Source organism: Scyliorhinus torazame, chromosome 10 (assembly GCF_047496885.1).
Source record: "Scyliorhinus torazame isolate Kashiwa2021f chromosome 10, sScyTor2.1, whole genome shotgun sequence".
NCBI classification, from domain to species: domain Eukaryota; kingdom Metazoa; phylum Chordata; class Chondrichthyes; order Carcharhiniformes; family Scyliorhinidae; genus Scyliorhinus; species Scyliorhinus torazame.
The window spans coordinates 147,688,729-147,707,194 of record NC_092716.1 but is presented as its reverse complement, the minus strand read 5'-3'; the positions used below and the strand labels follow the sequence as shown (position 1 = coordinate 147,707,194).

The 18,466-nt window shown below is 48.1% G+C and overlaps 1 protein-coding gene across 5 annotated transcripts in view; it reads right to left on the bottom strand.

The window, feature by feature from the left end:
* Positions 1 to 18,466, bottom strand: part of LOC140430961 (tetraspanin-18B-like) — a 322,769-nt gene that overhangs the window by 20,767 nt on the left and 283,536 nt on the right. For all 5 annotated transcript variants that reach the window (XM_072518804.1, XM_072518807.1, XM_072518808.1 and 2 more), the window contains one exon: positions 12,791 to 12,970. In XM_072518804.1, coding sequence (XP_072374905.1) covers positions 12,791 to 12,970 — 180 coding nt within the window. The remainder of the gene's footprint in view (positions 1 to 12,790; positions 12,971 to 18,466) is intronic.

Here is an 18,466-nt window from a genome sequence, read left to right as displayed (position 1 = left end):
GAATTCTATTCACACAAACTAGCGAGAATTATGGGGGTGTAGGGAAGAGAGATTCTCTTCTGACTTCCTGCCATTTTGAGGTGGATGTAGGGTGTCATAAAGACCAGAATACCTCTGTTGAGACCTCCACCTCAAATATACCGTGAAAATACTGCACCTGTATTTATCTATCAAAAAAACGCCAGTCACCTTTCAGACTCACCAGTCGGGATTCTCAACCCGTATAAAGGGACATATGGCCAGCCATCCCTCTCCTCTAAACCCATCCTAAGTAATAAACTCACAGGGAATGTAATGCTAGATGTTTTAGTGAGTATCTTTGGGTCATGTATAGTTTGGAAGAGGCCATTTTGATTGCTTACACTGAAGCTTAATAGTTCCTTCATCGCACAACATTCTTCAAAGTACATTCACTTTTAAGTCAAGTGATTTACTGTTCCCTTCCCTCTGATCTACTCAAAGTTTTGCCGAGAAGCTTAGAAATGGATTTCCCTATTGGGAATCCTTTATTTTCTGTAGGGCAAAGGCGGATACCTTGCGGCGCAGTGGTGGTGTTCCGACCTCTGGGACCTTCAAGACTATAGTTCAAGGCTTATTTCAGGGCCTAATGGCCACAGAAGGTATGTTCATAAAATGATCGAACAGGGAATATTTCCCCTTGTGCAAGAATTTAAAAATAATGGGTGAGATTCTCCGTTTGGGAGACTGGAGGCTGGATTCTCTGTTTCAGCAGCTAAGTGCCGGCGCCAGTGGAGCGTGTATGTTCTTTTACAACCAGAAAATCGGCATGACACCCTCACCGATTCTGGGACCAGTGAGGGGTTAGCACTGGCGCCGGTGAAATTCCCGCCTCCCGTGCTGAAAACGGCCGGAGGATGGCTGGGTCCTAGGCCGCGCATGGCTGACGACCTGCGGCAGTCGCGCCGTATAACATGCCGCCAGCTGTGCGCAGACCCAACCCGCCATCCGCAATCCTACAGCCCACCTCCGGCCACCCCCCACCAGTCCCCCCAGCCCTCGCAGAAGCCCCCCGGCCAGCAGCATGGATCCTGGCCGAGTGTGGCTTCTGATTCTCCTTGACCATGTTTGCTAAAGACATTTCATGTCCCCTTTTAGCTCTCCTAATTCCACGTTTAAGTTCCTTCCTACTTTCACTCTACTCCTCAAAGGCTTTGTCAGTTTTTAGATGCCTCGACTTATCGTATACTTCCTTTTTCCTTTTGACTAAGCTTATAATTTCCCTTGTCATCCATGATTCTCGAATCCTGCCATTTCTATCCTTCATTTTTGCTGGGACATACGGGTCCTGCATTTCAATCAACTGGCCTTTAAAAGCCTCCACACGTCAGATGTGGATTTGCCCTCAAATAGCCGCTCCCAATCTACATGCCTCAGTTCCTGTCTAATTTGGATGTAATTGGCCCTCGCCCAATTAAGCATCCTCACCTGTGGGCCACTTTTGACCTTATCCATTGCTACTTGAAAGCTTATGGAATTATGGTTGTTAAACCCAAAATGCTCCCCTACTGAAACATCAATCACCTGGCTGGCTCATTCCCTGATACCAAGTCTAGTATGGCCTCCTCTCTGATTGGATTGTATAAATACTGTGTCAAAAAGCTCTCCTAGACACATCTAACACATTGCTCTCCATCTGAGCCCTTGGCTGTAAGGGATTCCCAGTCAAAATGGGGGAAGTTAAAGTCGCCCATCACAACTACCCCGCTTTTTTCACACTTTTTCAGTATCTAACTAGACAACTGCTCCTCTGTCTCCTGCGGGCTGTTGGGAGGTCTATGGTACACTCCCAACTTTGTGATTTCACCCTTCTTATTCCTGAGCTCCACCCATAATGCCTCACTACAAGATCCGTCCTATGTGTCCTCCCTCAACACAGCTGTGATCTGCTCGCTAATCAGCAATGCAACTCCCCCACCTCTTTTGTTTCTCCTTCTGTCCCATCTCAAACAACGATATCCCAGAATATTAAGCTGACAGTACTGTCCCTCCTTTAACCATGTCTCCGTAATTGCAATTACATCATAGTTCCATGCAGTAACCCAGGCTCTCAGTTCATCTGTCTTACCTGTTATACTTCTTGCGTTGAAGCAAACGCATTCCAGACCTACAGTCCCGCTGAGTCCTGTGGCTTCGCTCTGCCTGCTCTTACTCTGCACTATGTTTATCTCAGTCTCACTGTTTTCCCCAGTTTCTACACTTACTGGCCTGCTGTCCCGATTCTCACCCCCTGCCACACTAGATTAAACCCTCCCAAACAGCACTAGCAAACCTCCCTCCAGTTCAGGTGCAACCCGTCCTTCTTGTACAGGTCCCACCTTTCCCAGAAGACATCCCAGTGATCCATATATCTAAACTCCTCTCTCCTACGCCAGCTCTTTAGCCACGTCTTCAACTGTACTATCTCCCTGTTCCAAGCCTCATTAGCACATGGCACGGGGAATTATCCTGAGATTACAACCCGAGAGGTCCTGCTTTTTAGCTCCCGACCTAATTCCCTGAATTGTAAAGACAGAGGCAAAGTATGAATTTAGTTCCTCAGCCATTTCTTTGTTCCCTGTTATGAATTCTCCTGTTTCTGACTGTAAGGGGCCTTACAGTCAGATTAGTTTTTACCAATCTTTTTCTCTTTACATACCTATAGAAACTTTTACAGTCAGATTTTTATGTTTTCCGCTTGTTTACTTTCAAATTGTATTTTCTCCTTCTGAATCAACCCATTGGTCTGCCTTTGCTCAATTTTAAACTGTTGCCAACTCTCAGGGCCTTATCATTGGCAATGAAGTTGATACTGATCGTCAATTTCTATGGATCTGATTATTTCCAGTCAGGCACTCAGTGACGTCAGCCAAGGAACTGTGAGGACTTGCACTTAACTGGTGACAAAGGTCCATAGATGTAGGAACCGAAGTAGACCATTCAGCCCATTGAGTTTACTCCGTCATCAATGAGATCATGGCTGATCTGATATGATGAGGTCCTTTTCTGCAAGGCCATCAGATTTTATCAAACTCCCCTGTAGAGCCAAGAGACAAGTGCATGAATTTCCTCAGGGTGCGCAGGGTAATCAATGGATCCACGTGCGGCTGAATGATTTCCTTCTGGAACCGATCACTTTCATCAACCACTCACAAGATCACAAGAAATAAGAACACGAGTAGGCCATTCAGCCGCTTGATCCTGCTCTGCCATTTAATAAGATCATGGTGATTTGATTGTGATCTCACTTCCACTTCCTGCCTGTCCCCCATAATCCATGACTATCTTATGAGGCAAAAATCAGTTGAATCTCCTGCTGAAGCATATTCAACGTTCCACATTCTGGGCAAGAGAGATGCAAACATCAATCACCTCTGAGAGACCATGAAGTGTGCCATTGACAGTAAAGTTGTGAGATCTATCCAGAGCCAATACTGGCTTCGAGCTTCTGGCTAGAAAATGGAATCAGACATGTGTCAAGTGAGGAGAGGAGTGCGACGAGACCATGTGCTACTGTCAAAGTTATTCAACCTGAACACAGGACAAATATTCTGAGAATCAAATGAACTTCCTGAGATAATAATTGGAGGCAAGAACATAAATTTCATGTCATGACACAGTGTGACTTGCAGAATTAGAAGCAGGACCGCAAAATATCGTAGATCAAGTAAAATTTAGAAGTTTAGAATATGGATTGAGTCTGAACACCAAGAAAACAAAAACAATGGTAGTTAGAAGAAATAAGAGTGAATATTGAAATGGATGAAAAATGTGTTAACAACAAGAAAACTCAAGCTTGTAACAAGCTCACAAGATGCTACATTCTTTCCACTTGTCCCCCTGCCTCAGGAATCTGGACAATAAATAATGATCTGTGGAAGGACATGTGGATGATAAGACAAATGTTTAACACAAAACAAATGAAGAGTAACTTAAAATTACAAAAGGAAAAAACAAGTCTTCAAAAATGACAGACAAAAAAGAAAATGTCAATTTCTCAGCCGTTTGATCAGATCTCACTCAGTGCTAACTCAAGGGACACGATAACTAACTCTCCCACACATACCTTTGTCATGTGAGAGTACCTTGAAGAAATGGGTGTTTAAGCAATGTACCTTTAAGAAATGCAGTGATGTCAGAGTGTGGGTGGAGCTTGGTTTTGGGTGGAGCCATTTTGCAGTTTTTAGCTTCAGTTTTGAGGAAAAGAGCTTGGGGTGTGTCTGTGTTTGCAGTGAGCTGGATCTGCTGTGATCTCTGCCATGAAAGACTATCTCTGGATCATTTGGGTGATTTAAACTCATAAAAGTAAAGCCTTTAACCTGATGTGTTTCTGTTTAAAGGTGTTAAGTCGCTGGGATGTTGAAAGGAATAACTGAAGGATTATTTAGTGTTGTAATATTTTTGGGGTTATCTTTGAAGTAAGGGGTGTTAAGAGATCCAATGTTTATTTAAGAGGTTAAGTTGAGTTCATGGAACAAACATTCTTTTGTGTTTAAAAACCCACATGTCCATAATTGTAATCCCACACCTCGGGATCAAGCCGTGTGCTCGGAAAGGCAACAATAGCATTAAAGGGGGAGGTTGGTTGAACACCATGATACATTTTGGGGTTCTAAAAATGCCTCGCCCATAACACCTTCAACTCCCTTGTGGGTCGTGTCCTCATCACCTCCCTGCTCCCATTCCCGACCCACACATGCCAGGCATCCTTATCATCTACCCTGGCACGCGTTCTGCTTACATTCTCTCCATCAGTCTTCATTCATGACAAGTTGGCACACAACAAGAAGAAGAGATCCCAGGCAGGGGGAGGGTTGCCAGAACTCAAGGTTCTCTCGGATTTTGAGGAGAGAGCCATTCAGTTAACTGGTGAGGATGTGAACTGTTCCTGTGGTGATGGTGAGGCTGGTGGTGATAAACCAAGTGAGGAATCAGCACTGCAACATCCATCAGATTACCATGCTATGACTGATGTCTCCTCAGGCCCCTGCCAAGCACCAATGAAATCTCCTTTATTTTGCAGGCATAGCTGGTAGGCAGCCGAGGGAGTCAGCCAGCCAGGTCCTTGACTCGAGCCCTGATAGCAGCACAGACTTTGATTTCTCAGAGCCTAAAATGGAACACCCATCACAGCACTCACCTACACCCTCCACCAGAGGCACACACCTCAGTGCGATCTAGTTCTAGAGTTGCCTTGGGGTCACAACTGGTGAGCACATCACACCATCTGATCCACAGCAGGGACTGTAGTGATCTGTATATCTGAGTGTATGTAAAAGATTAACATAGATAACCACTAGATGGCAGCACCAGATATAGGTATAAAAGGTATAGAGGGCAGCACGGTAGCATTGTGGATAGCACAATTGCTTCACAGCTCCAGGGTCCCAGGTTCGATTCCGGCTTGGGTCTCTGTCTGTGCGGAGTCTGCACATCCTCCCCGTGTCTGCGTGGGTTTCCTCCGGGTGCTCCGGTTTCCTCCCACAGTCCAAAAGATGTGCAGGTTAGGTGGATTGGCCATGATAAATTGCCCTTAGTGTCCAAAATTGCCCTTAGTGTTGGGTGGGGTTAATGGGTTATGGGGACAGGGTGGAGGTGTTGACCTTGGGTAGGGCGCTCTTTCCAAGAGCTGGTGCAGACTCGATGGGCCAAATGGCCTCCTTCTGCACTGTAAATTCTATGTAAATCTATGTAAAAAAGGAAAACTCAGAGAGAGTTCCCACCTCTTCGTATCAGGAGTGACTAGTGAACAGAGTTACAGATATAGCTTAGTGTGCAGGTGCAGTTAATCATCATTATATACATTTAATTTAATCTACAGTTATAATTATTGAAGAGTGAACAACTCATAGTTAATTTATTCTCATTACTCAATAAACAATATTTGCTTTATTTGAAGACTTCGAGTGTTACTGAACATCAAGCATACAACTATTCTGGCAGAAAGCAAATGAGTAACAAGATATTACAAAAACGTAATATAACAGGGACGTCCCAGGGTGGTGGCACTCAAAGGATTTCTGGAAGCCAGGAATCTGCTGAGTCCCAGTCAGAAGACAAGCCTCTAGAGTTCAAAGGCAAAGGAGGAAACACCAGGAAAGGATGTCTGGTACACTCATTGGATTGAAAAGCTGCATGGATGAGCCATTGTGCCTTCAGTGTGAGGTGATTGTGCTGACAGGCCAACACACTGAGGTCAACACTTCTAGGGCGGCCTTCTAAAGACCATGGTCCAAGACTTCTGTCCTGCACTGCTGCAGGACATGCACTCCATGGTGTGGGCATTTGCTAGCATCCATCAATGCCAATGCCAGAGAGGGGCAGGACTTCTCAAACTCAATCCATCTGTTCCTCTATCCCACGGATAAAGCCAGGGGCCCTCGGGCACCGATAGGGATGGGAATCAGCTGGTGCATGGCCAGGGGCCATCCACTCAGATGACTCCAAGAAAGTCCCGCCCATCCAAATCCCCTCTTCCTGTGACCGCATGAGCTCCAGCTCCACATTCTGAGGAGGATGACACTGCCACATAGCAGGATCCTGAAAGTAGACTGGGGCCCCCCAGGTCTCGGCCCTCCAAAGGACACCTGCCAAGGTCATCACAGACAACAGGGCATGGCAGACAGCAGGCTGCCTTCTCCTCCACTGTGGATCCTAGGGATGCACAAAGACGTGGTGGCAGGGTTAGACAATAAAGAATCTATCTTTTCACAGCCTTGGCATGGATAGATAACGTTCACTGCTGTAACTAATCTCTAATTGTACCCTTCCTATGGCTTGTTGTTCTGATAAGCTGTGTTCCTGTCATTGCAACCTGAAAACGTGTACCCTGCATCAGGAAAAGACAGGGTGGTCAGTCCAGGGATCCTCCATGTGCTTTGAGCAAGGTTCCTAGCACATTGGTGGCTTCCCATCACAGTGACTGAACACATTAGTCACGCTTGTTTCTTCTGGGGAATGAGGATGTCTCTCCCACAAGGTACAGAGCTACCGTCACTCATTGCAGTCATTACCTTATGGGACTTTTTATGAGCGTGGAGACAAGGCCAGCCGCCTGCTGGCTCACCAGTTGACAAAGCAGGCAGCCACAACGATAAAGCACAGGTGAACGATAAAAACGACAGACACGAACCCAGACATGATCAACGAGTCCTTTGTGACCTACTATCTGGAGTTATACCCCTCTGAAGCCTGGAGAGGGACTCAAAGGTGAGACAGTTTTTGTCCCTCAGTTGTGGGGGAGGAAAGAAAACAGTGACTGGAAGCACCGCTAGCACTGGGAGAGATCTCGCAGAGTATCAACTCCATGCAGACGGGGAAAGCTCGGAAGAACGATTTCCAATGGATTTCTCGAACAAATGTGCAGCAGCACTGGCCCCGCACCTGAGGGAGATGTTCAATGACTGACTATTGAGAGGGACCCTGCCGAACACGCTAGCCCAGGCCTCAACATCACTTGATCCCCAAAAAGGAGAAAGACGCATTTTATTGCTGGTCATACAGACCCATCTTACTCCTAGACATTGACTCCAAAGTCCTGACGAAGGTCTGAGCAAGGCGACTGGCAAGTTCTGTGCTCGAGGTAGTCGCGGTGGATCATGCAGTTTTTGTTGAGGTCAACAACCAACAGTGAACTCAGACACCTGCTGAGGGTGATGATGACCCCACCTGGGGAAGGGACACCAGAAGTGGACCAGACTGGACCAGTATGTTGAGCAACCAACAAGGGAACAGGACATCTTGGACTGGGTGTTGTGCAATGAGAAAGGATTAATTGGCAATCTAGTTGTGAGAGAACCTTTGGGGATGAGTGACCATAATATGGTAGAACTTTGTATCAAGGTTAAAAGGTTAATAGTGAGGTAGTTGATTCTGAAACCAGGGTCTTGAACCTCAATAAAGGTAACTATGATGGTCTGAGGCATGAGCTGGCTATGATGGACTGTGAAACATTACTGAAAGGAAGGACAGTGGACAGGCAGTGGCAAGCATTCAAGGAACAAATAGGTCAACTCCAAAGTTGTTTATTCCTATTTGGCACACGAGTAGAAAGGGAACTCAGGCCAAGCCATGGCTTACAAGGGAAATTAGGGATAGTGTTAGATTCAAAGAAGAGGCATACAATATAGTTAGAAAAAGGAAATAGTCTGCAATTTCAGATCTTCCTGTATCACTTTATAGAGGTCATGGAGTCATCAACAGTACAAAAAGAGGTAATTTGGCCCATTGAGACCATGCTAGTTGCTTCCTTGGAGAAACACCCCTTCCAACAAAATAAACCTCCCCGCCAATCAAATCCTCCCACCCCCCCACAATTACACCTCCAAACCCCAAATTCCCTGCCACACACATACCCAACCCAACAATCAAAGAAAAATACCTAGGCCACAAACTGACCGTTAATGGTCGAATCATCAACGAATTAGTCAAACCGCTGAAATGTAAACCCATCCCCAGTGTCACATTGAATTGCTGAGATCTGGGGCTGGATTCTCCGACCCCCCGCCGGGTCGGAGAATCGTCGGGAGGGCGGCGTGAATCCCTCCCCCGCCGGCTGCCGAATTCTCCGGCACCGGAGATTTGGCGGGGGCGGGAATCGCGCCGCACCGGTCGGCGGCCACTGGTAGTGGCTGCCCCCCCGGCAATTCTCCGGCCCGCAATGGGCCGAGTGGCCGCCCGTTTTTTGCTGGTCCCGCCGGCGCAAATTACCGGCGGGACCTGGCGGCACGGGCGGCCTCCGGGGTTCTCGGGGGGGGCGCGGGGGGAATCTGGCCCCGGGAATTGCCCCCACGGTGGCCTGGCCCGCGATCGGGACCCACCGGTCCGCGGGCAGGCCTGTGCCGTGGGGGCACTCTATTCCTCCTGCGTCGGCTGCTATTCCTCCGCGATGGCCGACGCGGAGATGAACCCCCACCCCGCGCATGTGCTGGGATGACGCCAGCACACGCTGGTGCTCTCGCACATGCGCCAACTCACGCTGGCCGGCAGAGACCCTTCGGCGCCGGTTGGCATGCCGCGAAGCCCCTTCCCCGCCGGCCGGCGGGGCGCAAACCTCTCCGCCGCCGGCTTAACCCCTAAAGGTGCGGAGGATTCCGCACCTTTGGAGCAGCCTGATGCCGGAGTGGTTCACGCACTCCTCGGCACCGGGACCCCCCCGCCCCACCGGGTAGGGGAGAATCCCGCCCCTGTTATGTGAACCCACTCTATCCATCTGCTTCCTTGGAGATTCCATCCTTCAGTCCTATCCATCAACTGAACCCGCAGCACCAATACTCATCCCACCCTCCCCACAATCCTGTCACCACAAGCCAGCCATGTTTCGGCCTTCTTGATCTTTCTTTCTCTCTATGGATTTGGGAAAGCTTTTTTTCCAAACAAAGCGGTTTCACACGACATTAAAAGAGGCCAGAGGCTGAAGCCATTGAGACAAAGGCTATGCTTAGAAGTGCAACAGGCACTGAGGAGGTGCATTAAAGACCGACAAGCCCGTCAGAAGAGTCAAATGGTTCACAGTCTACTTCCTAAGGCAAGAAGAAATAATCATGCTCTCCCAGGCCCATGAAGCCAGTGTGTCGACCACATATTTTGACAATAGCAGAAGTTGATTTCTTAAACCCACATCTTAAGAGAGAACGAGAGATGCGTATTACTGAATGGGGAGAAAAGGTAGCTGTCCCATTTTATTGGATGGCAGAGAGGAAAGGACAAAGGGAATTGGGAGCAGCCGGTTAGGCCTGGGAAGAGCAGATCACATGAGAGGAAACCAGGTCTGCTCAGAATCAGATAGCTGCCCAGGAAATGTGAAGCAAGCATTATAAGCATTTTAAAATTATTTTTCTTTTCCTTGAGGGTTGTTCCACCGTTAGTTGATCAAGGTAAGATTTGATTATATCTACTGCTTTATACACACACACGTGCTGTATGTAAAATAAACAGTTGAATGACATGTTTCCAGCCTTGTCTCACTGAGTATTTCAGCCCAGCTTTGGGAAGATTGGGAAAATTGATGTGTGGAAGACATGGGATCACCAGCGAGTTTGCACTGTTTTCTTCTCATTAGATATAGGGCAATATGACACACTTTTGAATGTCGTTGCTCTTGAGAAAGTACACCTCGAGCTATGCCTAATGTAATGATATGTATAATACAAGTGTATTAAAGGGTTAACAAGAGAGACTACATGTAACTCAACACTAGATGGCGTTACTAACTAATCATATAAAAAGCTGCACCCCTAGGCATGCTGGGGGAAGCTTATGGAGATTTCAATGTAGTTTATAAATTAGAGAGATTATTCATTACTGTATCACAGATTCAGTACTATTATTTTATTATCTGTTACTCAGTAAAGTGTGCAAACCTAATCAAGTTAAGTAGTGTAAAATAAATTAGTTTTGATTTAAACTTCTTAGTTTAAGATTCTTTGTCAACACTACATATCTGGCTATCTTGGAGAACAAGTCAAGGAATATAACATGGTACCAGAATATTGCTGAAGTTATTCAGATAGAAAACAACTTTGGGATCTCAACATAACAATTTCTGGGTGATCAAATCTCAGAACATAGTTTGCAACCTGAAGGTGATAAGATTGCTGCCATTCAGAAGATGACAGTCCCACAGGACAAGAATGCAGTGTTGAGATTCCTAGCCATTGTGAATTTCTTTGGAAAATGTTTACCAAAGCCAGCTTCAAGAACAACAGCTTTGCATAACCTTATCAAGAAAACCACATCATTTTCATGGACTGAAGAGCACAACAAAGAATGGCTAAACCTCAAGTCAGCTTTGACTATTGCATCTGCCCTTTCATTCTTTGACCCTGCACGAGAAACAAAGATTTCCATAGATGCAAGTCAGAATAGAATTGGGGCAGTCCTACTTCAAAGAAATGATGATTCTTTGTTGACACCTATAGCGTATGCATTGAGATCTATGACTACCACTGGACAAAAGTACACTCAGATAGAAAAAGAGTGTTCAGGCTTGTTTACTGGAATACAAAAATTCCATGACTACGTCGGGGCTACCGATGATCGCGAACTCATCAGAGATGAGACAAACAAGGATGAAATTTTGAGACAAGTCATCAACCATATAAAGAATAGTTGGCCGAAAGGACACTGTTCGAAATTCAGAAACATTCAATCTGGATTCACTGTTGAAGATGGTTTTCTACTGCGTCTCGATCGTATTGTTATTCCTATGACACTAAGACCCATGATACTACAAAAAAATACATGAAGGTCATCTAGACATAGAGAAATGCAAACAGAGAGTGAGACAGGCAGTATATTGGCAAGGAATAAATAAGACCATAACCGATCTAATTGTGGAATGTGCGACCTGCCAACATAATCAATCGACTCAGAGTAAAGAAACCTCATGGTCTTGAGAAGACTCCATGGTCGAAGGTTGGCATAGATATTTTCACTTTCATGGTCGTGATTATATCCTAATCATCGATTATTTCTTAAACTATCCCAGTGACCAAATTGTCTGATTCTACCTCAAAATCCTTGATTAAAGCAACAAAGGAGATTTTTGCTCGTCATGGGATTCCTTGCAAAGTCATGATAGACAATGGACGTTTTTTTGATAGCTATGAGTGGACAGAATTTGCTCATGCGTACAATTTTACTCATATAACTTCTAGTCCTCTCCATCCGCAATCCAATGGCAAGGTTGAAAAAGGCTTTCACAATGTGAAACGTTTCAAGAAAGCTCTTGACTCTGATTCAGATATGTTCTTAGCTTTATTGAATTACAGAACTACTCTTCTTTCATGGTTTATCCCAAACTCAATTGTTAATGAACAAAATGCTGCGTACAATCCTTCCATGCATTCAACTACCTGATCCAGATCTTCAGCCAGTCTTCAAGAAAATGCAACAGCAAAAGAATCTTTAGCAGAATTACTACAATGAACATGCAAAATCACTGGAACCACTTAATCCAGGTGATCAAGTGAAAATTCATATTCCCACTGGAGGATGGTCTGATCTAGCTAAGGCCATATATCAAGCAGCACCTTGTTCATACATTGTTCAAACAAATGATGGTTGTATCATTGGAAGAAATCGTCGGGCTCTTCTGAAAGTTCAATCTTCTAGTACGTTATTTCCAAGTCTACAATTCAATGAAAATTTATTTCTACTGCAACAACATATTCCAAGATACCAGATGACTTCCAGAAACCGTGAAAGACATCTACTTCTCCACTGACTGGATTGAGGAGATCATCCAGAATCAGAAAGAAACCCAACAGACTCAATTTGTGAAGAAAAACAAATTAACTGTTTCAAATATTTTTTTTTCACTCACTTGTTAACTATAATATACATATCAATGTATCATATACTACTGTTATTCATATTTTCCTTTTTGTCATGTACAAAAATGTCAAAAAAAAAGGGGGATGTAATGATCTGTATACTAACAGTGTAGTAAAGGGTTAACAAGAGAGGCAACATGTAACTCAACACTGGATGGCTTTACTAAGTGATCATATAACAGGCTGCATCTCTCAGCATGCTGGGGTAAGATGATGGAGATTTCAATGTAGAAGGATAGTGTGACGTTGAGTTATAGTGTAGTTTATAAATTAGAGAGTTATTAATTACTGTATCATAGATTCAGTATTATTTTATAATCCGTTGCTCAGTAAAGTGTGTGAACCTAATCAAGTTAAGTAGTTTTGACTTAAACTTCTTAGTTTTATATTCTTTGTCAACATTACATATCTGGCTATCTTGGAGAACAGGACAAGGAATATAACACCTAATATTATACCCGATTGTTGATGAAACCAATGTCTCCAGAGATGCACATCTCTAAGTTAACTATAGCTCCGTCTGGCGTTGGTTTCTTTCTCTTGCAGCAAGCATCTGGCACCTCATGCTGAGGGTTGAATATAACGAACTCCAAGGTGCGTAAAAAATCCTTTGGACCACCCACTCCACAGCATTCAAACTATATCACAAAGAAACAAAATGGTATTATTGGCAATTCTTTTGTTTAAAAGAAACAGCATTCAAAGGAATTTTAAATGGTGGGGCAGTGTGTCATAGAATTGTCAACTAAGGTTGAATGTATTTATGCAGCTTTCATTGGGTGAACTTCCACCTCCAACTGTCCCAACTGGTTAAAGTGCCGATTTCCCCCTTTTCCAATATATTTAATTAATACATAAAGGGTAGAATTTTTAGAATGATGAGGGTAACCGCTCCCACTCACTCTCAGAAGCCCACTACCATTTCATGCTCAACTGAGCATTGATTTTTTAAAAATGTTTTGATTATTCTTCCTGCAAATTGCTCATTGCAGTGTCCAGGAGATGACACTTTGATTCCAGGATATTCCAGAACAATCCTTGAAGCTAGGTATCCCTACTAGGTGAGAAAAAGTTCCCTTAAAAACATTGATTTCAAGACTCAACAAATATAAATCTGCAAGAACCCAACATAAAATGTGTTTGAAACAGTTTTAATCTGTACTTTGACCGGTTTGTTTTGCGTCAGCTGTACTCAATAGCTTTCTCTTCTTCAGGTTCAGGTGGTAGAGTCAAACCTCGCACCAGGAGACGTTACAATGTGGGATAACAGATGTGCTACACTGTCATAGGTGTCATGATATTCAAACACACACATCATGATAGACACACCAACAGACAAATCAGAACACACAACACCACAACCAATCACAGAAAGATATAAAAGCACAAACACGACACCTGGTGGTCAGTATTAGCTGGAGACACGGACAAGGACAGACCTGCTACACGACACACTCAGGGAGACAGCACGTGCAGAGTATCCAGAACGAACTGTATACAAGAGTTAAAATAAAATAGAGTTGTACCACATACAACTGTGTTGGCTCATCTGTGCACCAGAGCACCCAACACCACATGGTACAGGAGTGGATCGATATCTGCCGGCATACCTCAGTGTACACAGGCAACCAGCAGTGCCCAGGCAAAATGATAGAGCTCCCGGTTCCGCAGCCGCTCCAGTGCCACGGCGATCTCCGCGAAAACTGGCGGCGATTCCGGCAAGTGTTCGAATTGTTCCTGGTGGCAGCTGAACTCCAAGACCTGGATGATAGCGAAAAAATTGAATTTCTCCTCACCATCGCCGGTGCAAGGGCAAGAGAAATATTCACAAGGTTCAGGTTCTTCAGGAGGCAGCAAAGGTATGATTACCAGGCAGTCCTGGACAAATTCTCTGGACAGTTTCTTCAAGTACTGTGAAGAAAACGCAATCCAATCGGCAAGTAAAGGTAAGAAAAGCGGCAGTACTCACCTTGTGGCCGGGATCCCAGAGCCCGAATTCCCAGAGGCCGAAATCCCGGGCCTGAGAGAGGGCTGGGTCGAGGTCGGTGGCCATCTTGCTAAAGGTATCACGCTAGCACAGTTGCGCGAGCAGTGCGCAGAACCGGAAGTTTCGTTTGCGCATGCGCGAGATGCTGCGCATGCGCAGTCAAGAAAACGGCCATCGGTAAAGGAACAGCGATCTGAGCATGCGCAGTCGCTTCCTACGTGCTACATACCGAGCGTCAGGATGTCAGAGGCCCCAGACCGTACCAATTTAAAGGGGAAACGTCCCAAATCCAATTTAAAAGGGAAACATCCCAAATCAAAAAAACAAAAATCTGTTAAAGCAGTAAAACAACCTTCCCTCACCTGGAATGACAGCACATTGCCGCAAATTGACCCAGGAGATGAATTTGACCTCCGAAGAACCCTCCGACAAGCAGTTACCTACGCACAAGCCGATGATTCCGACCTCGAATACTTCGATGACGATCTTTACAGTGTTTCCGGACCTCGCGAGCCCAATGATAGCTCCGTGGTCCTATACGACTATGACTCGGACGAACCTTTCGTGTTGCACATTGGCGGCCCCCACATTGAATCCGACGCAGATGCGGATTCATTTTTCGGATTTGAGGATCTTCAATCCAGCAGATATGACGTCCCAACTTATCAGTGCCGGATGATGCTGCAGCCTGACATTAACAGACAGGGAGCGGTGCAAGCCCACAGAGAGCGGCCTGCTGCCACACAGAGCATGGTCCACGTCCCGCTCAGCGTTCCCGACTCTATGAAAGAAGACATGCAAGACTCCAGAGCGCAGTCCTTGCATGAACAAGAAGTGACTCCAGAGTCACAAGCCTCCACAGCGAGCTTGTGGACAGACTCCACGATAGAAGGAACGCAAGACTCCAGAGCGCAGTCCTTGCGCGACCAAGAAGTGACTCCAGAGTCACAAGCCTCCACAGCAAGCTCGTGGAAAGACTCCACAATTGCAGAAACGCAAGACTCCAGCGCGCAGTCCTTGCATGAACAAGAAGTGACTCCACAGTCACAAGCCTCCACAGCAAGCTCGTGGACAGACTCCACAATTGCAGAAACGCAAGACTCCAGAGCGCAGTCCTTGCACGAACAAGAAGTGACTCCAGTGTCACAACCCTCCACAGAGAGCTCGTGGACAGCCTCCACGATAGAAGAAACGCTTGACTCCGATGCGCAGTCCTTGCAGGAACAAGACCATGAGGGTCTAGCAACCTCTCCTGACCAACCAGCGGCAGACGATGCAAGTCTGCCATGCTCACGTGAACAGCGCGAAGGCTATGACAGCCTACCATGCTCCACTGCACAGCAGCATGACCATGACGGTCTCTCATGCTACAATGAAGGGCACAGCGCTGATGACTGTTCAAGCCCAACTGAAGACAAGCCAAAGGAATCTCCTCTTCCAAGCCCGAAGGAAAAAGGTTCATGCGCTGACCTTCAGAATCATTATAGCCGAACAGAGATTAATAATGCTGCACGATCACAGAAGGATACTGAGGATTTGCTAAAGAAATTACCTATATGTTTAACCACACTAACCCCAGTGATTAAGCAGTTATGTATGGGGGGTATAATGTGGGATATTGAGAACAGTAAAAGAGAGACTGTGACCATGCCAGTCCCAGCAAAATCAGACCCAGAGACCATGAAGGCATATACATTAGACAAAGATACATATGAGGTACCTGAGAAGAAAAGTGAAACGGAATGTTCTTTGGAAAATAGTACAATGTCGATAGAAACATTGGATCCTATGGGCAAAATTCTCCGTTATCGGCGGAAAGTCCGCCGATCGGCGCAAAAAACGGCGCAAATCGCACTTGCGTCACGTCAGAAAAATGGGTCGATAGTCTCCGGCCCGAAATGGGCTAGCAGCGACGTAACGGGATCCGCGCTTGCGCAGTGGTTCACGCCGTGCAGCGTCATATGCGCTGCACGGCGTGATGGCTCATAAGGCCGCGCTGCTCCCCCCCCCAACCGACCGCAACACCCGACCGCAACACCCGACTGGATGGCTGGCCGTCGCTCAGCCCCGAGGTTCGAGTCATGTGATGTGGAGGCGGTCCTGGACGCGGTAGAGCAGAGGAGGGACGCCCTGTATCCGGGGCACGGCCGCAGAGTTGCCCCACGCCACAGCCGGCGTCTGTGGAGGGAAGTGGCAGAGGCCGTCACCGCTGTGGCCCTGACACCACGGACAGGCACCCAGTGCCACAAGAAGGTGAACGACCTTGTCAGAGCAGGCAGGGTGAGCCTCCCCCATATCCCCCCCTCCCCATATCCCCCCTCCCCCATATCCCACCTCCCCGTATCCCCCCTCCCCCATATCCTCCCCCATATCCCCCCTCCACCATATCCCCCCTCCCCCATATCCCCCATATCCCCCCTCCCCCATATCCCCCCTCCCCCATATCCCCCCTCCCCCATATCCCCCCTCCCCCATATCCCCCCTCCCCCATATACCCCATATCCCACTCCCCCATATCCCCCTCCCCATATCCCCCATATCCCCCCCTCCCCCATATCCCCCCCTCCCCCATATCCCCCCCATATCCCCCCTCCCCTATATCCCCCCTCCCCCATATCCCCCTCCCCATATCCCCCATATCCCCCTCCCCATATCCCCCATATCCCCCCTCCCCCATAACCCCCTCCCCCATACCCCCCTCCCCATATCCCCCTCCCCCATATCCCCCATATCCCCCTCCCCCATATCCCCCCTCCCCCAATTCCCACCTCCCCCATATCCCCCCTCCCCCATATCCCCAATATCCCCCCATATCCCCCCTCCCCCATATCCCCCATATCCCCCTCCCCCATATCCCCCCTCCCTCATATCCCCCATATCCCCCCTCCCCCATATCCCCCCTCCCCCATATCCCACCTCCCCATATCCCCCCTCCCCCATATTAACCATATCCCCCCTTCCCCATATCCCCCCTCTCCCATATCCCACCTCCCCATATCCCCCCTCCCCCATATCCCCCCATATCCCCCTCCCCCATATCCCCTATATCCCCCCCCTCCCCCATATCCCCCCACCCCCATATCCCCCTCCCCCATATCCCCCCTCCCCCATATCCCACCTCCCCCATATCCCCCCTCCCCATATCCCCCATATCCCCCCTCCCCCATATCCCCCCTCCCCCATATCCCACCTCCCCCATATCCCCCCTCCCCCATATCCCCCATATCCCCCCCCATATCCCCCCTCCCCCATATCCCCCATATCCCCCCTCCCCCATATCCCCCATATCCCCCCCATATCCCCCCTCCCCCATATCCCCAAGTGAATCCAGCCCTAACCTTAACCTCTGCAATGCACGCGCAACCGATGGCGTGCATTCATATACCTGCCTAACACTGTTGCCTTTTACCCCTGCCACCACCACCCCCCCACCCCCCCACAGGAGAAGCGCGCACACAACAATAGGGAGCATGTGAGGACTGGAGGAGGGCCCGCTGATGAGAGGCCACTGACCGTACACGAGGAAAGGGCCCTGGAACTGGCTGGCGGACCTGAGGACCGGGAGGTTGCTGATGCAGAGGTCGGGGGCGTACTAGCGAGTGAGCCACCGACAGCCCGTCCCCATATCCCCCCTCCCCTATATCCCCCTCCCCCGTATCACCTGATCACCGCAGGATGCCCCTCGGAGACCACAGGAGACGGAGAGACCCGCACCCTCCAGCATGCGACGCCCGCAGGATGCCCCTCGGAGACCACAGGAGACGGAGAGACCCGGACCCTCCAGCATGCGACGCCCGCAGGTTGCCCCTCGGAGACCACGGGAGACGGAGAGACCCGGACCCTCCAGCATGCGACGCCCGCAGGATGCCCCTCGGAGACCACGGGAGACGAAGAGACCCGGACCCTCCAGCATGCGACGCCCGCAGGATGCCCCTCGCACACCATGGGAGACGGAGAGACCCGGACCCTCCAGCATGCGACGCCCGCAGGATGCCCCTCGGAGACCACGGGAGACGGAGAGGCCCGGCTTGCGGCTTGTTGTCTCCGAGGGGCAGGTGGAGGAGTCCACCCGCGTCCAGGAGCTGGGAGTGGTCCCGGTCATGCGTGCCACCCAGGCTGACACCGCACGGGTGGCGTCCGCGGTGGA